General features: G+C 42.1%; 1 protein-coding gene across 4 annotated transcripts in view; it reads left to right on the top strand.

The window, feature by feature from the left end:
* KIF21A (kinesin family member 21A) overlaps positions 1–20,532 on the top strand; it is a 174,738-nt gene that overhangs the window by 107,406 nt on the left and 46,800 nt on the right. For all 4 annotated transcript variants that reach the window (XM_077835186.1, XM_077835178.1, XM_077835170.1 and 1 more), the window contains exons 15-22: positions 1,010–1,209; positions 1,456–1,563; positions 2,066–2,134; positions 2,258–2,472; positions 5,565–5,718; positions 6,217–6,414; positions 7,109–7,210; positions 17,189–17,354. In XM_077835186.1, coding sequence (XP_077691312.1) covers positions 1,010–1,209; positions 1,456–1,563; positions 2,066–2,134; positions 2,258–2,472; positions 5,565–5,718; positions 6,217–6,414; positions 7,109–7,210; positions 17,189–17,354 — 1,212 coding nt within the window. The remainder of the gene's footprint in view (positions 1–1,009; positions 1,210–1,455; positions 1,564–2,065; positions 2,135–2,257; positions 2,473–5,564; positions 5,719–6,216; positions 6,415–7,108; positions 7,211–17,188; positions 17,355–20,532) is intronic.

Genomic DNA, 20,532 nt, shown 5'->3' with positions numbered 1-20,532 from the left:
GCCTGATGTGTAGCTGCAGTTAAAGGTTTGTTCTACAGCATCAGCTTGAGTATGTGAGTATCACATATATGGGCAACTGTTCTTTAAATAGTGCTGTCCAGGGGCCTAAGCTAATGCTCATAGTAATCAATTCAAGGACTTACTGCAATGCATTGGTTCAGTAGGCATTGAATTACATGACTTGTTCTTTGCTACTGTGTGTTAGACTTGGATTTAATTCTGAGGTTCTTGCTGGAAGAAGCTGGAGACTTTCCATGTACAAGTTATTCAGCTGTTATATGGAGAAAGAGAAATTCACTGGGTGTACCAAGCCAGAAATGATGGGTGCTTTTTCTGACCACATCGCTACCAGTAGCAGCTTTCGGTGGTTTTTGATGATGTAAGAAAATCTGATATAGCCTGTGGGTCCTGGAACTTGAAGGGAAGAAGACATTTTAATTTACACTCCCACAGACGCAGAGGTCTATTAAGCGGACCAATCATTTTGAGTTGAGTCCTTTAAGATTCTGTCAGTGTTGCTCTGTACATTGGCCAGAGAAGGTCAGAGTTGGCACCCATCATTAGTTTCCTGTTCAGATTTGCTTGGGTAAACTGTAGTGTTGGGGGGAGAGAAAAGTGAGAATCGAGCGCTTAGAGTCTCCAACTCCTGTGTCCAATTTAGACAATGTGTTCAGTATAGCAGAAGAGAATTCTTCTGTTTTTGTTTTTAATTTGGTGCATGTGCCTTCAGTGCAAGAAAACCAGAGGATATATTAAAATTAGAAACCAATTAAGGATATAAAGCTGATTGTGTTAGTACTTGATACATTACCCAAAGCTATAGCAGTCATCAATCCTGGGTAGAGACTTCACAGCAGTATGGAAGATAGAAGCAGAATGGCAAATTAAATAGTTAAAGCTGATTGGAGGCTACTGCCAGTAAGCTACTGACTGCAGAGGTAACTCAGTATTGACAAAGTGAAGATATTCTCAACAAATTAGCAGATAAGAGCTCTCCTTTGTTATTTAGGTTCCGTGGAGTCTTGTTCAGAAGAAAAAGCAAAAAAAATAAAGTCAGAATATGAGAAAAAGCTCCAAACCATGAATAAAGAACTGCAAAGACTTCAAACAGCTCAGAAAGAACATGCACGATTGCTTAAAAATCAGTCTCAATATGAAAAACAGCTGAAGAAACTGCAGCAGGATGTGACTGAGATGAAGAAAACTAAGGTTTTTTTTAATTTGGTTAACATTTGATCAATGGGAAAGGGATTGAGAGCCATTTTCTTGCTCTCACATTAAAGAAGAAAAAGGTATCTCTGGGAGGAGGTAAATTACTGAAAGTACAGAATAGTAATAGGAGATTATAGTATGAAGAAAATGCTGTTTACATGAGTGACAGGAGAATAAAAATATTTTGATTTAAAGTAAATGCCCTCTGTTAAGGTGGTTAAGAGATTGTTTGTTTATATGCAGGTTCGCCTGATGAAACAAATGAAAGAAGAGCAAGAAAAAGCCAGGATGACAGAATCTAGAAGAAACAGAGAGATTGCACAGCTTAAAAAGGAGCAGCGCAAGCGAGAGGTGATTTACAGATAAGATGTGAATGTTCGTAAAGCTTTCTGTACAGTAGTAAACATGCTCATTATGATGTGAAATATGTCACATTTCTTCCTTATAAACACAAATCCCCTCCTCTTGCCATTAAACAAGATTTTGCTTGACATCTGATGCATTTTAGTTACATTATGGAAATCCTGCCTCCAAGCTTCGAGTAATAACTATTACTGAAAACAAACAAAGGCTCATTGTAGACAGAATTTGGAAATAGCATTGGTATATCTATCCGTTCACCCCAGCCAAGTTATCTATTTGAGGGAGGCAAGTCAAGTTTTGAGGTGTTTTTTCCCATTATAACCATTCTATCAAATAATGGGCAAGAAATTTTGCACCTGGGTTTGCCGATTTTCACAACAGTTTTGCAAACCTATATTAGCATATATTGGACTTCTTTTTCAGTTTCAAGCTGCTAATGACAAATGTTGGAGAGAAAAATATTTGGCTTATTCATTGTTGTTGTTCACAGCATCAGCTCAAACTTCTGGAAGCTCAGAAAAGAAATCAAGAAGTTGTTCTACGCCGCAAAACGGAAGAGGTATTGTCTTACAGAACTTGTGTGTCCTGTCAGATCATAGTTATTTGCATCATTTATGGTCATAAAGTCAAATTTATAATGCTACAGGTGTTAGTAACATGTCTTGGTGTCCTGCTGTTTCAGGTTACAGCTCTGCGTCGACAAGTAAGGCCTATATCCGATAAAGCAGCTGGGAGGGTGAGTCGGAAGCTGAGTTTGCCTGACCATCCTATTCAAGAACCAAGTTCTAGTGTGTCATTTGTAGACTATGATGGATCAAGATCAGCAGCACAGCAGAAGATGAGAATTCCTGTGGCCAGGGTCCAAGCATTATCAGTAACTGCAATGAATGGAACCAGGTAAAGATTAGGGCTGTCAAGCGATTAAAAAAATTAATTGCGTGATTAAAAAAATTAATTGCGATTAATCATGCTGTTAAACAACCAATAGAATACCATTTATTATAAATATTTTTGGATGTTTCCTACATTTTCAAATATATTAATTTCAATTATAAGACAGAATACAAAGTGTATAGTGCTCACTTTAAATTTATTTTTATTACAAATATTTGCACTGTAAAAAATAAAGAATTGTATTTTTCAATTAATCTCATATAAGTACAGTAGTGCAATCTCTTTATCATGAAAATTGAACTTGCAAATGTAAAATTATGTACAAAAAAACCTGCATTCAAAAATAAAACTATGTAAAACTTTAGAGTCTACAAGTCCACTCAGTCCTACTTCTTGGTCAGCCAATCACTCAGACAAACAAGGTTGGTTACAATTTGCAGGAGATAATGCTGCCTGCTTCTTGTTTACAAGGTCACTTGAAAGTGAGAACAGGTGTTCGTTCGCATGGCACTGTTGTAGCTGGCGTTGCAAGATATTTATGTGCCAAATGCACTAAAACTTCATGTCCCTTCATGCTTCAACTACCATTCCAGAGGACATCGTCCATGCTGATGATGGGTTCTGCTTGATAACAGTCCAACGCTTGTTCATTTTCATCATCTGAGTCAGTTGCCACCAGCAGAAGGTTGATTTTCTTTTTTGGTGGTTTGGGTTCTGTAGTTTCCACATCAGAGTGTTGCTCTTTTAAGACTTCTAAAAGCATGCTCCACACCTCGTCTCTCTCAGAGTTTGGATGGCACTTCAGATTCTTAGATCTTGGGTCGAGTGCTGTAGCTATTTTAGAAATTTCTCATCAGTACCTTCTTTGTGTTTTGTCAAATCTGCTGTGAAAGTGTTCTTAAAACGAACATGTGCTGGGTAACCATCCGAGACTGCTAGAATATTAAATGTATGTAGAATGCAGGTAAAACAGAGCAGGAAACATATAATTCTCCCCCAAAGGAGTATAGTCACAAATTTGATTGACACATTTTTTAACGAGCATCATCAGCATGGAAGCGTGTCCTCTGGAATGGTGGCTGAAGCATGAAGGGGCATACAAATGTTAGCATATCTGGCATGTAAATACCTTGCAATGCCAGCTACAAAAGTGCCATGCAAACGCCTGTTCTCGCTTTCAGGTGACGTAAATAAGAAGCAGGCATCAGTATCTCCCATCAATGTAAACAAACTTGTTTGTCTTAGTGATTGGCAGAATAAGAAGTTGGACTGAGTGGACCTGTAGTCTCTAAAGCAGGGGTGGGCAAACTTTTTGGCCCGAGGGCCACATCTGGGTGGAGAAATTGTATGCAGGGCCATGAATGTAGGGCTGGGGCAGGGGGTTGGGGTGGAAGAGGGAGTGCGGGGTGTGGGAGGGGGTGTGGTGTGCAGGAAGGGGCTCAGGGCAGGAGCTTGGGATGCAGGAGGGGTGCGGGGTGTGGCAGGGGACTCAGGGCAGGGGATTGGGGTGCAGGAGGGGTGCAGAGTGCAGCATGGGGCTCAGGGTTGGGGCACAGGAGGGGTGTGGAGTGTGTGGGGGGGCTCAGGGCAGGGGTTTGGGGTGCAGGAGGCATGTAACAAGAGGCTCAGGGCTGAGGGTTGGGGTTCGGGGTGGAGGATGCAGGTGGGGTTCGGAGTGCCCTGGCTCCACGCCACTCCTGGAAGTGGCCAGCATGTCTGGCAGTGGCTCATGGGGGTGGGGGTGTGCTGACCTCACCTGTGGATACCACCCCCGAATCTCCCATTGGCTGCGGTTCCCCATTCCTGGCCAATGGGAGCTGCAGAGGGCAGTGCCTGCAGGTGAGGGCAGTGCACGGAGCCCTCTTCTCCCATCCCTTTCCGGGGACATGGTGCTGGCCATTTCTGGGAGTGGCACCGGGCCAGGGCAGGCAGGGAGTCTGCCTGCTGGAACTCCCATGGGCTGGATTGAAAGCCCTGATGGGCTGGACCCAGCCCGCGGGCCATAGTTTGCCCTCCCCTGCTCTAAAGTTTTACACTCTTATGTTTTTGAGTGCAGATATGTAAGCAAAAAAAATCTGCATTTGTAAGTTATGCTTTCATGATAAAGAGATTGCACTTCAGTACTTGTATGAGGTGAACTGAAAAATACTATTTCTTTCGTTTATCATTTTTACAGTGTATATATTTGTAATAAAAAGTAATATAAAGTGAGAACTGTGCACTTTGTATTCTGTGTTGTAACTGAAATCAATATTGAAAATGTAGAAAAACATCCAAAAATATTTAATAAATTTCAATTTGTATTCTATTGTTATAAGGGCAATTAATCACAATTAATTTTTTGAGTTAATCATGTGAGTTAACTGTGATTAATTGACAGCCCTAGTAAAGACTAAACATACTTACTTATTTTACAATTTATAGCAGACGTTCCTATCTAGATAGATATTGTAATGGCTTCTATTTTACAGTCTGATGTCACTTCCTATTCCCATAAAATGATACTATGCCCATTAACTTTACCAGGAGCAGGATTGAGCCTGGCATATTGTTATATAAGGTAGAACAGTACAAAATGCCATTTCAGGACAAGTCATACTTAAAAATCTAAATTTTTTAAAATTCAGTTGCCATACTCAACAAAATGTCATCAGTGGTCCAGTTACCCATCTTATTCTTAAGAACAAATAACATCTCAGGAAAACAAAAAATACAAATAGAGTTACACTTACTGGTTTCAGAGTAGTTACACTTACTGATGGTCTGGGATTTGTACTCTGAAGCAGACTTGCTTATTTAATTGAAACTGGTCCTCAGATGACAGAAGTTCCTTATAAACCATTGCTTGAATTTCCATGATGCTTCCTTTGAAATGCTACAGGACTTGACATATGTTTTGAAGTGCCAAAGAAGTACATCTGCAGAGGACTGATTAGAAGCAGGTGGATGTGGAGTCAAGGTCTGCAAAAAAAAAAAAAAAAAGTCATGTTGTCTTTAAATTTAATAATAATTTTGCATTGATAATTTGCAGTTTCAGAATCTAAATGGGACAATGTAGTTACATTCAGTAATGTGGCTCTCTGAATTAACCATAGGAAGAAATACCAAAGAAAAGGAACAACTATCAGAGTTTATTCCTCAAAGGCAGCCAGGATGAAGTGGCAATTACTTGAACGCAAAGTGACTGACATCATTATGCAGAGAATGACCATTTCCAATATGGAAACAGATATGAATAGACTACTTAAGGTAGGGTATTTATTATGCAATATCTTACATGCTATTGTATTAAAATAGCAGAAAGCAGATCCACTTTCTTTTATCAGTAGATTACTTGTTCATATAGGACCTGCCAAGGTGATTCAAAGCCCATCGAAGTCAATGGAAAGGCTCCCTCTGACTTGAATAAGCCTTGGTCTAGGCCATAGGTCAGAGGTGCTTGACACCTTGTAGGCACAAGTGTATAAAGTGATTTATTGCCAGAAGTGTTTGAATCCTAGCGTAGAACCCAGAACCATCAAACTTTACTGAGATAAGAAACAAAACAAATATGCTGTAGGTGTCAGGATCTAAAAACACCTTATGCATGTGTTGTCAAATACATTCACATCCTCCATTATTCCTCTCCCACTGCAAAAATGTACACTGTGGTTACCACGTAACCAGAAAAGAACAAAAATAAATAATAAAAATTATATTTGACTTAAGTATGCAATCTTTTTATTTAAAATTTCTCTTGGAAAATAGCAACGTGAAGAACTTACAAAAAGAAGAGAGAAGCTTTTGAGAAAAAGGGAGAAAGTCATCAAGGATGATGGTGGAGAAGCAGACAAAAATGTCCATAACATCAATGAGGAGATGGAGTCACTAACTGCAAATATAGATTACATCAATGATAGTATTTCTGACTGCCAAGCAAACATTATGCAGATGGAGGAAGCAAAGGTAAGTCAAGTGCTAAGGTTTAGTAATAGTAACATGTACAACTAGGAAATTGCATTAGCCTTGAGAGTGTTTTATTCTATGGTGAATTTTGCCTTGGTATTTCATGCATTATGCAACCTACTCATTATGTTGTTAAGTTAAAATATGTTGAGGGGATGGTTGATATAGGTAGTGTTTGTACAGTGGGGTTTTCAGATATAAGTATTACCTTTGATTATATAATTTAAGGTAACATTGCAGGGCCTTTTAAATGCCAAAGCTGATATGTCCCATTCTGCTGACATTAAATACTATGGTTCTTGTGACAAAAGCTCACAAATTTAAATCCTCCTTCCACAGCTGGCTGTTACAGGACAATCTATTTCACATTCAGAAGACACACTTTAAGTTGTACTTGATTATTGTCTTATACATGAGTACATAAACATGGAGAAATAGTTTTACTTTGTGTAATGACCCATCCACTCCCAGTCTCTATTCAAGCCTAAATTAATTGTATCCAGTTTGCAAATTAATTCCAATTCAGCAGTCTCTCGTTAATTAGGTTAAAAGAACGTATCTCATTGACTATCATTGTTTTTGAAAACCCATCCTGAATCTTTAGTGTTAATATAATTCATATCTTAAAATAGCAGCACTTCTGTCATATGAATAGGATGTAAATTCCCTGACTTTTTTACTGTTGTGCATGTAGGAAGAAGGAGAGACCATGGATTTGTCTGCAGTGATTAATGCCTGCACGCTAACAGAAGCTCGATACCTTCTTGATCACTTCCTCACAATGGGCATTAATAAGGTAACACAGGGAGTAAAATATAGTGTGCTTTCTGGTGAAGCATTTTGAATTGTACTTTACAGGTATCTGCATGTTGGATCTATAACGCTTTGACTAAAACATAAAAAACATATTTCGGGATGAAGTGTGCAAAAAATACTGCCAAATTATGAAATTCTGCATATTCAACTATGCTGCCATATCACAAATTGTTTCCAGGGAAAAGAGCTGTAGTTTATTCTCTGCCTCCTGCCTCACGCAAAAAAACCAAGTGTTATCATCAGTCACTTTAAAGAAATAAGACAATTAGGAAACACACTACTAAGACCTATCCAGGACATTTTTTTCAAAAATTGGTGTCTATGGCTAAGCTCCTAACTCCTTATTAAGACTCTTAAATAAGTGAGCTGATTTTCAAAACAACTGAGCACCCTGCAGCTCTCAGTGACTTCAAAGGATGGTGCTGGGTGCTCAGAACTTCTGAAAACGAGAGCAGTTTTAAGGATCCTAACTTTAAGCAACTATTTCTTAGAACTGTAACTTAGCTTTTTTAAATAACAAAACTGGAGTTACTTATTGCTCTCTGGCTATTTTCCGTCCATATAACATACACATTTGATAAGACTTGTGGTTTTGAACATAGCAAGATGACTTTTTTTCTTAATGTCTGGAATCCAGTGAATAATGACTTCAAAGTGAGTGAGGTCACTGCATATTTGGTATTTTATAATGTATATTTAATAGCTACAGGTATATCTGCTTCCCCTCTTACATATCAGAGGTGTATCTAGAACATCAAATATCAATTGATATCTACTTCTTCTTCTTTGAGTAGTGTCCCTCTTGGTGCTCCACTGTAGGTGTATGTGTGCCCCTGCACCTCTAATGGGAGATTTTTGATAGCAGTGTCCATTGATCCCGCACATACGCTCTCCCTCCTTCATGGTCTGCCTCGAGGCTATCCAGCACTGCGCAAGCAAACCCCCCGTGACACTGCACCCCATATTCTTCACAGTAATCTTATTATGGTGTATTTTATGCAAGACAGATTGTGTGAGGTGTCATTGGAAAAGTTATGATTTGCTGAATATGATTATCCTATTTGTATGCATGTATCATTTTTGTACCTGAAGTTACGACTATTGACTAGCAGAAATGGGCTTATTCTGGAAAACACCCACAGCCAACTTTTCAAGTACAACAATGAAGAAGCCAGATGGGGCTGATGGCCCATTAGCAAAGGCAATGGATTGTGGCATAGTTTAACCTTCCGTGGGCGTTTTGGCCAGCCTGTAAGCAATGGCTGCTGAAACTCTACAAGGTCATGTGACCAGACCACATGTCTCTGGACTCAGTATTGGGATGTCAGTATTTTTCTACAAACTGGTCTGGGCACCAAGTTTTGAAACAAAGGATTCCTGCCATATGCTAAAGCTATATAAGGCAGGGAGTGACATCACCTGTGGTTCTTGACTCTCCACACAAGAAGACACCTGGAAACGCTCGAGGAACAAATACTGAACTGAGGGAAGAGCTAGACCCAGTCTAAAGGGATTTCTAGCCTGTGTATGAAAGACCTGGGGAATCCAAGCTGTAAAGCAAGTGCAGCTTGTCCCATAAGAATCTGCAGCCCACCTGTATCATCAGCCAGGGTGAGGATTTGGCTAGTTCATATCCTATCTTTCTAGTATCTTAGACTTAGTTTACATTTTGTTTATTTACTAGGTAATCTGCTTTCATCTGTTTGCTATCACTTACAATCATTTAAAAGGTTTCAGAGTAACAGCCGTGTTAGTCTGTATTCGCAAAAAGAAAAGGAGTACTTGTGGCACCTTAGAGACTAACCAATTTATTTGAGCATGAGCTTTCGTGAGCTACAGCTCACTTCATCAGATGCATACCGTGGAAACTGCAGCAGACTTTACATATACACAGAGAATATGAAACAATACCTCCTCCCACCCCACTGTCCTGCTGGTAATAGCTTATCTAAAGTAATCGTCAGGTTAGGCCATTTCCAGCACAAATCCAGGTTTTCTCACCCTCCACCCCCCCACACAAATTCACTCTCCTGCTGGTGATAGCCCATCCAAAGTGACAACTCTTTACACAATGTGCATGATAATCAAGTTAGGCCATTTCCTGCACAAATCCAGGTTCTCTCACTCCCTCACCCCCCTCCAAAAACCCACCCCCATACACACACAGACTCACTCTCCTGCTGGTAATAGCTCATCCAAACTGACCACTCTCCAAGTTTAAATCCAAGTTAAACCAGAACATCTGGGGGGGGGGGGTAGGAAAAAACAAGAGGAAATAGGCTACCTTGCATAATGACTTAGCCACTCCCAGTCTCTATTTAAGCCTAAATTAATAGTATCCAATTTGCAAATGAATTCCAATTCAGCAGTTTCTCGCTGGAGTCTGGATTTGAAGTTTTTTTGTTTTAAGATAGCGACCTTCATGTCTGTGATTGCGTGACCAGAGAGATTGAAGTGTTCTCCGACTGGTTTATGAATGTTATAATTCTTGACATCTGATTTGTGTCCATTTATTCTTTTACGTAGAGACTGTCCAGTTTGACCAATGTACATGGCAGAGGGGCATTGCTGGCACATGATGGCATAAATCACATTGGTGGATGTGCAGGTGAACGAGCCTCTGATAGTGTGGCTGATGTTATTAGGCCCTGTGATGGTGTCCCCTGAATAGATATGTGGGCACAATTGGCAACCAGCAGGACAGTGGGGTGGGAGGAGGTATTGTTTCATATTCTCTGTGTATATATAAAGTCTGCTGCAGTTTCCACGGTATGCATCTGATGAAGTGAGCTGTAGCTCACGAAAGCTCATGCTCAAATAAATTGGTTAGTCTCTAAGGTGCCACAAGTACTCCTTTTCTTTTTGCGAATCATTTAAAAATCTGTCTTTTCTGGTTAATAAACTTATTTTATGTTTTAATCCAAACCAGTGAGCTTTGACTGGAGTGCTTGGGGAAAATCTCTGTTTGGTTACCACAAGTGTGCATTGCCCTCTTCACATTGAGGGAGATGTGGACTGGGTATTAAACCTATGTACTGTCCCGATTTGACCAGGGCAGGACGGTACTGCTCTGGGGTTGTAGGATAGGAAGCTGGTGGTTAGAAAGCCTGGGTGTAACTACAGCTGGGTGTGTCCCTACCTGTGTGAATGCTGGTGAAAGTGCAGGTTGGAGGGCATTGCAGCTTGTCACAGTAGCACAGTGTGAGAGGGAGCCCTGGCTGGTGGGTCAGAGGGCTTCGTGGTATCCCAGTTCCAGGTGGCCCCCCGGGGGGAACAGGTCATACCCCCGCCCTCAGTTCTTTCTCAACTGCCTTTGGCCTTGAACAGAGCAAGCAGTTGTCCCTTCCTTATCTGCGTCATTAGCATAAGTAGTAGTTGCTTTTCTTTATTTTGTTCTCCTTAATAGTGTTTCCTTTCTTTACTCCATTGGGATTAAAGAGAAAGGGAAAAAGAATTCAGTTTGTTTCCTGCCCAGTCTCGGGGAATTTCTACCCTCCCCCCACCCAACCGGGTGTTTAGAAGAATCTAAGTTTTTTCATTTTTAAAAAAAAAAGAGGAGGAGGAGGAAAGAAGACCTTTCTTCTGCATTCCTCACTGCTAGAAGATGATAGTTCCCAGCCCAGTGGTATGCCCGGCTCTCCTGGCTCCAAGAGGTGCCTCTGCTGCAAGGAGTTGATTGTTGTAATGGCCAGACACTCTCACTGTGTTTGGTGCTTGGGAGAGTCCCACAGAAGTGCTTCCCCTGCCACAGCTAAAACGGAAGAACTGGGAGCTGAGGTAAAAACTTCTCCTTATGGAGAAGGCACTTCAGTCTCCAGGGGATTCAGGTACTGACCCCGGATCATCTCTGGAGCCTTTAAGTTCAAAGGGAATAGAGTCGTGAAAAAAACCAGCCTATGCCCCCTGTAAAAAGGGCGCTGAGTCATTGTTCAGCCAGAAGGGTTCCCCAGTGCTGCCACCTTGGTACCATGGCACCAGAAAACATTCCCCAGTTCTGCCACCTGTTTTTTGGCAGGCGAGTTGTTGGCCAGCCAAAGGGGTTCCCCAGTGTGGCACCTCGGTACTGACAGCATTGTTAGCTCTGAAGCCTGGTACCCAGAAGGGGGCCTCTGCTATGAACTCGGCTGCACCGCCTGAAGAAGCCGCGGGCTCAGGCTCTGAGGCGATAGTACCGCCCTCTATGGAGAGAGACAATTACCATACTGTCTCTAAAAGAGCAGCACAGAGAAAACTTTGGTACCAAGTGCAACAAAACTTCAATCTAGGGAATGATCTGCACCTTCTTAACCATTGGTACTGACAACATAACACGGACACTCCTCAGCAGTACCAAGTGAGCCTACGGCACCACGTGAGCTCTGGTACTCTGGAGATCTGTGACCCCGATACCCAGGGAAAGACAATTACTGTACCATCTCTAAAAGAACAGCACCAAGAAAACTTTTGGTACCGGGTGCATCAAATCACTCATCTAGGGAGTGTTCTGCACCTTTTCAACCATTGGTACGACAAAGTACCACGGACACTCCTCTGTGGTACCAAGTGAGCCCACGGTACACATGAGCTCCGGTACCCTGGAGACCTGATGGTTGGGGATCCCCAATCCCCAATACTTTGGAATCACTCTTGGCATGGGCTGTGTACCACCCATACTCCAGTCAGCACTGCCCTTACCCAGTGACGAGTCTGACAGTGGCCAGGAGGAGGTCATTTCCCTGGTCCCTCATTGTGGCCCACCATCACAATACAAGCATCCTCTTCAATTCCATTGGGCCAACCCATGATCATGGTACAAGCCCCCTGAGGTAACCCCACCACCTATGCCCTCCCCCTCCCATGTCTGTATGGCGATCCTTGGGCAACGTACACATCCCACACGTTGCGGCCGTCCAGCGTCTCTCAGCGAGAGTCCACCATATGGTCTCCTGCAGCCTGGCTATCCAGAGCCCATGAGCCAGGGGAGGAGGAAGGTTTATCAGAACAGGAAGAAGGGCTCAAAGGGGAAGCTACTCATCCAGCAAAGTTCTCCTCATCTCTGTCACATGAGGCTGTAATGCCTCCCCCCACCCCATTACTAGGGGATGATTTTAAGAACTTCATGGATCTTACCAAGAAGGTGGCAGATGAGCTGCAGATTCCCCTAAAGGAGGAGGCAGATACACATCACAAGTTGGTGGATATTCTGCACATCTCCTCCTCATCCAGAATTGCCCTCCCAATTAATGAGGCGATTCTAGATCCGACCAAAGTCATCTGGCAGACACCAGCCTCCATCACACTAACCAGCAAGAGAGCAAAAAAAAAAAAAAAAGCCCTACATGTCTGCCAAAGAGGCAGACTTCCTGTTTCAACATCTGCAGCCCAACTCCATTATAGTGGATGTAGTTAATGGATGAAGCAAGCAACATCATGCCCAGTTGACCCCATACAATTGGGCTTGGGAGGACAGCGTATTTGTTGGAAACATTACAGTTTAGAGTCATGAATTACCAAACTGTCATGGCCAAATATAATTTTACAAATTATGGGAAATGCAATGCGTTTCTGGAACATTTACTGGAGGCACAAAAGGAGCAATTTCAGGCCATTCTCAGAGACGGTCAGTTAATAGCCAGACCGGTGCTAGAGACAGTACTGGACATAGCAGATACAGGGACCCGCCCAATCTCCATGACAGTGGTAATGAGGCGGGCTTCTTGGCTACACCTTTCTGGGTTGTCCAAAGAGCTGCAGAAGGGCCCAAACTCTTCGCAGAGAAGACAGATTCTTCTCTCCACACCTTGAAGGATTCCTGGGCCACATTACACCCCTAGGAATCTACGCTGTGGGACAGAAGAGAAGATATACCTCTTAGCCACAGCACAGGTCACAACCTCCTCAATACCACCATCTCAGCACTTTTACAAGCTGCAGTGTAAGAGGACCAGCGCTCAAAAGTAGAAGCAGTCCACACCCAAATCCATGACCTCTCAAACCGCCTCTAAGCACTTTTGATGGGTTGGTTGAGGCCCCGAATAATTATATCTTGCAACATTGGCTGCCATTTGCACACCTGTCATGCCCCTTCAGAAGTCACCTGACCCTCTTTCATGGCAGTTGGGAGAATATCATCTCTGAAAGATGGGTCCTGGAGATTATTTCAAAGGGTTACACCATTTAATTCATGTTCCTCCCCTATTCTAACCCTCCTTCCCCACCCCACTGCAGGGACCCTTCTAACAAGAACCTACTTAGTCAGGAAATAGATCATTTGTTATACCTAGAGGCCATAGAACCAGTCCCAGTGCAACTCAGGAGCCAGGGGTTTTACTCCAATTATTTCCTGATCACCAAGGTGAAGGGAGGTTGGAGGCCCAATCTAGATCTAAGGGCATTAAACAAATACGGGAAGGCGCAGAGGTTCAAGATGATCATGCTAGCAGCCATTATTCCAGGTCTAGAGCAAGGAGATTTATTTCTGGCCCTTGACCTACACGATGTCTACTTCCAGATCTCGATACAACCATTGTACAGGAGATTCCTACAGTTTACCTTTAGGCAGGACCATTATCCGTACTGACTGCTTCACCCAGGGTATTCTTCCAGGTTCTCTCCATTGTAATGGTGCACTAACCCCAGTACAGTGACTGGAGTTTCAGTGCCAACATCGATACAGTCCAAGCGAGAGCATTCCTCCTGCTACACAGACTCACCACCCTGGGATGGATGTCTCTCTAATAGGCTAGGGAGCTCACCTACACCACCACAAGGTTCAGGGCAAATGACCTTCCACAGAAGTGACCCGCCATATCACTCTTTGGGAGCTAAAGGCTGTCAGGAACACCTGTGCACACTTTTTGCCTTTCATCAAGAACGTGCACACAAAGGTCATGATGGACAATATGACACATATATTTTACATGAATTGCCAAGGAGGTGGCCAGATCTCCCTCCGTCTGCACAGAAGCACTCAAACTTTGGAGTTGGTGCATCCATCATGATGTACTCATCTCAGCTGTCTATCTACCAGGGATACAAAAGGTGACAGCCGAGAGTCTGTTGGAATTTTTCTCACAACCACAAATGGGAACTCAGAGGTGCTCCGAGATACATTCACCCTTTGGGGAACCCTGACTACGGATCTTTTCGCTACTTACTGGAACAAGAAATGTTCTCATTACTGCTCCAGGGCCAGCCTGGGGAAACATTCACTGGGAGACGCTCTTATCCTCCCATGGGACGGGGACCTCTTGTGTGCCTTTTCCCAGTTTCCTCTTCTATCCAAGGTCTTGTTGAAAATTCAGCGAGACAAAGCAAGAATTATTCTGATTGCTCCTCCTGGCCAGCACAAGTCTGGTTCCCTTACCTGACACAGATGGCAATATGTCCTCCAGTTCCTCTTCAGCCCATTCCTCACCTGCTTTCTCAAAACAATGGGCTGATCCTTCACCCCCACCTGCGGGTCCTCCACCTCCAGTCTTGGCTCTTTCTTAGTTCTAAGGCTTAGTGGCAGAATGCTCTGATGAGCTGAAAGATGTGTTGCTACACAGCCATAAGTTGACCACTCGACATATTTACCTACAAAATGGAAATTATTCCAAGTTTGTCATTCTAAACACATAGCCCCAACCTCCTCTTCCCTCCCTCTGATTTTACACTGCATTTTAGACCTCAAGATGTCAAAACTCTTACTCAGCTCCCTTAAGGTACATCTAGTGGCAAAAACTGCTGTCCCCCGCCAGGTACATAGATACTCGGTGTTCGCTCACCCTCTGATGCATAGATTCCTTAAGGGCATTGCGAATCTCTTCCCTGCTCCCGAGCCTAGAATCTTAACCTAGTTCTCAGGGCTTTGATTAGACCTCCCTTTGAGTCTATGGGAATCTGCTCTCTCTTACACCTGTCCATGAAGACAGCGTTTCTAATTGCCATCACCTCAGCTACACATATAGGAGAAATAGTGGCCTTGATGGCACACCCACCATTCATGGTCTTTTTTAAAGATAAAGTAACTCTAAGGACATATCCCAAGTTGCTCCCTACTTTCTCTGCACTTTCCATGTGAATCAACAGATCCATCTCCCTGCTTTTTTTTCCCCAAAACCACATTGTGAGAACAGAGGGACGATTCTGTATATGCTAGATGTTAGAAGAACACTAGCATTCTATTTGGACAGGACTAAGGACTTTAGGAAATCCCCTAAGTTCTTCCTTTCACTCGCAGAAAGATCCAAAGGCTCTGTGATATCTGCTTAAAGACTATCCAAATGGGTCTCTGGTTACATTAATCACGGTTATTAAGGGCGCAACCTGCTGCCTCTGACCTCATGGTGTGCGTATGGACTCTGGACAATTTCTGCCTTGGTCACATGCCTTAAAGATATCCCTATCTCAGCATTCTGTAGACGAGCAACTTGTGCCTCTTCCCACACTTTTGGAGAACATTATGCAATCACTGGAGATTCGGCCTCCAACCTGATCTTCGATGCCACAGTACTCTCTGTAGTAACAGACTCCACTCCAGAGTCCTAGCCTTCTGTGGTGGGTACTGGTCAGGAGTCACCTACAGTGGAACATCCATAAGGACACAACTCAAAGAAGAAGAGGAAGTTACTCACCTTGTGCAGTAACGATGATTCTTCGAGATGTGTGTCCCTACAGATGCGCCACAACCTCCTCTCCTCCCCTCTACTTCAGAGTTCTCCATAGGGCTCTGCAGCAGAGAAGGAACTGAAGGGGGAGAGTTCATCCACACAGTACTACATAGCCTCGAGGCAGACCACGAGGGAGGGAGAGCTCATGTGCAGACTCCACGGACACTGCTACCAAAAAGCTCTGATTAGAGGCACGGGGCGCACATACACCTACAGTGGAGCACCTGTAGGGGGACACGTCTCGAAGAACCATTGTTACTGCACAAGGTGGTTAACTTCCTCTTTTTATAATTATAAAAAGGCCAAAATTATGTGAGGCCCTTTGCTCCTCCTCCTGTTAGATGATTAACATATAGCAGAGCCAAAGTTTTTGCATACTTGCTCCCTTGCTTGTTTTTCATTTTGTTTTGTTAGTTAGTTATTTCCCTTGTCACACAAAGGCCGGTTATGGCAGAACCTGTTGATTTATTTTTTTAAAAAAGTATTCATTACAAAGAGGTAAAGGTTTACCAGCAGCCTCTTGAGGAAACAGAATTGAAAGAGTGGCCTGAAAACTTTTAAAATTTGGGGAACTGGATTTCCTGATGTATCTGCTTGTAGTTTTATAATTCTTTCCTGCAACGTACTTCACGGCAGGCTGTCAAATGTATCTATGTAGTTTCTCTTGTCCTTGAAAAATACACTCAAGAAGATGTTTTATTGATGTACCTTTTAACTATTTAGTTTCCTCCATTTGGAAAATGTTTGCTGTAAGTTTTCCATTTTGGGCAATACTTTCTCAAACTAAATAAGCCTCACAAGTCAACACATCTGTGGAATTGATCCTAAAATGGATTTTTGTGTAGGTTAGGTTCTGAGAGCTTTCCAGAGAAAACTGAATGTTCATGTAATGATCCTGGAAGTTTATAGTTTTGTTTTTTGTTTTATAGGTAACATAACAGGCAATAGATAAGAGGACTGCGTTATGGAAAAATTAAAGCCCAAGTTTGCGTGCACTTTGCTTGTGTTTCATTCGGTGCAAAAATCCTGTCTGCTTGGGGATGAACCCAATTTATACATTTGGCTTATGCCTAAATTGGGCACCTACTTGGGCGTGTGCATGCTGGAAGGTTTAACCCTGAGGAAAGAAGGTGAAACAGAAAAGCAGACAGAGGATGCCCAAAAAAGTTTGGCCACTAGTTACCTTTTAATCCATTGAAAATATGAGGAGATGCAGCAGATTCAAATTGACCATTAAATTGCAGAAATCAAAACAACATGTAAGATTTCTCATTTACTGACGACTTCTCAGAATGTTTTTAAAGTACTTGTCATTTTTCTTATAGGGTCTCCAAGCAGCTCAGAAGGAGGCTCAAATTAAAGTTCTTGAAGGACGCCTTAAGCAAACAGAAATTACAAGTTCTACTCAAAATCAGCTGCTATTTCATATGCTGAAAGAGAAGGCAGAATTAAATCCGGAACTTGATGCTTTGCTGGGTCATGCTTTGCAAGGTAATTTAGGCGTGTTATAAAGGGGTAGTACACTGCATGCCAGGTTTGCTTTTCATGCATGATGTACTAGATATTTTAGGTCATTACTTTTCTGAATAGATGCTGTATTTTAACATCTTACATTTAAAAATATACTCCACACTTGATGTGCATGTAAACCATTTTGAAAGTGTAATTGGGGTGATCAGACGTCCTGATATTAAGGGCTTTATGTTATATAGGCAACTTTATCCCCCCCCCCCCCCATGGTGTCCCGATTTTTCACATTTTATGTCTGGTCACCGTAACTGTAATGCCCATGCAGCAGGGAAATGCAGGAAATAAGGAAGTTTTGATCGCCACAATTTTTTTAACTCAAAATGTACTGCCTATTGTTTCTACAAAAATTAATATTGACAATTTGGTATTATTTAAACTTCTAAACATTAAATTCTAAATATTTGTCCCCCTTCTCTCTTCATATATTTGTACTTTTTGAAGGAGGTGCTAAATGTCTGCTACAGCATCTATTCTGCTTTCTCTTAGGTTAAACTATGAATAATATAGTTTAATGTGGGATTTTTTGTAATGGATCTGTTTTGATTGGAGTGTTGCTTTTTGTTTCCTTGTTGCTGTTATTTACACAGACCTAGATAGCATACCACTGGGTAAGTATGTTTAGCTTCCTGTGTACTGTACAGCTGCATGAGTTACTAATTGTTCATGTACACTAACTGGTGCATCCTAGAATTTGTGAGCGTGTGAACAGTTTGCATGTACTATTTCATATACATACTCATTACCACACAAGCTTAAAAAACATTCTTTCCTTTAGTGACACCACTTAAAAACACTCGTAAGTACTCAAGCCCACATTAAGAAGTGAGTGCAGCAAATACAGTTGTAGATAAAACTTGTTCCTAATTTACTTGTTAAAGAGCCTACAGTATGTTTATATATATATCTCTCAATGGGGTATTTCATCACATTTTATTATTGCTGTAGCTGTGACAAATAACATTTGTATTTGACATTAAAAATAACTCTTAACATGCAATTAATTTTTAACCTTTTGCAGATAATTATCTTCAAACTTAAATGCTTTACAGAACGTGTATAATGCACACTGTATAACAGACTATTTTACACTCTTATTCAAGGCTTAATTTATTTTAATCATTTTGTGGACTCAGTATATATTTTGTCACTTTAAAATTATTAGCAAGGTAGGGAATACAAATTTAAAAAATCCTCCAAAACACCACATTATTTTGGTTGCTCTCTATGAATACATCAGAAATACCTCAGGTTTCACAAAATCTGCAATTCTTTCTGTATAGTTTTGCAAAGTTTCTAACCACATTGAACTGTCTTATACTAATTTGCATATAAGTCAGATAACTTTCAGGGGTAGGGTTTTATTTAACCCAGTGATACTTCATAGAAGATTTTGCATTTAAGGAGGCAGATGCCCCATTCATTGTGAAGGTCTGTTGGTTTAAACCGTCATAGCTTTGTTGGCTTCATTGGCACTGAGATAATTTTACATCAGCTGAAGATCCATCTCAAAATATGTTGTTGTATCAAGCTAGTATTCATTCAGGAATGATGTCAAAGGTTATCAAAGGTTATAGCTTGGATAAAATAGAAACTTGATCATTTAATGTTAATAACTTTTTATATACTTCAATAATAAGTGTAAGCTTATTAAGTCAATTTGAATTAGAATAACATTTCTCCAACCTGCAGTCCATGTTATAGTTTCTTCAGCTTTGGATATATTTTTATTCTGTCAAATTAAGTCAGGCACTTCTTAGGGGTATTCAAAATCAAAATAGATATAGAGATATTCTGCAAGTATTTGCACAGTGCCTTTCATCTGATAATCTCAGAACACTTTCCAAGCATGAACTGTCCTGCAACACTCCTGTGAAATAGATTAGCTGTAGTATTTTCACTTTGCAATGAGGAAACTGAGTCATGGTGAGGTTAAGGCATCTGCCCAAGACCTGACAAGTGAGGAAAATTTTTCTTCTTTGAGTAATGTCCCTATGGGTGCTACACTGTAGGTGTGCTTGCATCCTTGCGCTGCTGATCGGGAACTTCTGTAGCAGTCTCTGTTGAGCCTGCACACGCGTTGTCTCTACTCATGCTGAGCCACGGTACTAGCCAGTGTGCGCGGGCTAACCTTCCTCAGTTCCTTGTCTACCATCCCTGGCTAGAGAAGGAGGCATTAGCAGTCCATTAAGACTATCGTCTTAATCTACATACTTATAGTTAGTCTCCTAGTTATAGTTTTTCCCCTTTCTTTATTTTATCCTTAATAATAATAAAAAAAAGTCTATTTTTTCTTCCTGCCTTTTCTCCCCTATCGTGGACCCTTTCCCCCATCTGGGTATGCCTGGTTCTTTGGGCTTCAAGAAATGCCTTACTTGGAAAGAGGTGATCCCGATCATGGCTAAGCACTCTCAGTGCATTCACTGCCTCAGAAAAGGCCACGTACAACAGAAGTCTGGTCTTTGCCAACAACTCCAGCCAAGATCCCACAAAGACGGAGCTCCGCCAGAAGATTATCTTCATGGAGGCAGCTCTCCGACCCAAGTCACATGGTAGATGTGAGTCTTTCCCACAGCCTTCTAGATCTAAGGGCTGCAGGTTGAAGAAGCAGGCTGCAGACTCTTCTCTCAAATCATCTAAGAAGAGAGCGGGAAGCCCCTATAGTGAACCCCAAGATCGCGAATCACCATCTCACTTGATATCTTTGACCCTTCCAGCACCAAGGCCATCTCGGTCTGGCACCCATGGCTCACAGAAATCGCAGCAAAAGTCATCTGCCAAGGATGAGGGAGAAGGCATGATGGCTTCGTCTGGAGAGGAGGAGGATATTATCTTTCATTCATTTCTTCTTCAGTACTGGCTTTCTGTTCCTCTCAGTCTCAAGAGTCTCAGTCTCAAGAGGCTCGGTGCAGAGGTCTCGGAACCAAGAGGACCGATGTGGGCTTGTGTACTGGGAGTGTGTTTTTAGAGGAGTTCTTACTCCTGTCCTTCAGTGCCAATGACTTGGTGCCCATACCCATTGGGTCCGTAGGCCTGTCAGTGCGGTCAGTCCCGGAAGTGACATCACTTCCCCACCGGACCCCACACCCCCGTAGGGATGGCCCTGCTCGGTATTTCCTAATACCCAAAAGGAAGGGAGGTT

The sequence above is a fragment of the Eretmochelys imbricata genome, chromosome 1, assembly GCF_965152235.1.
Source record: "Eretmochelys imbricata isolate rEreImb1 chromosome 1, rEreImb1.hap1, whole genome shotgun sequence".
Lineage (NCBI taxonomy): Eukaryota > Metazoa > Chordata > Testudines > Cheloniidae > Eretmochelys > Eretmochelys imbricata.
Note: the sequence above shows the minus strand (reverse complement) of the source record. Positions and strands in the feature narration are given on the sequence as shown.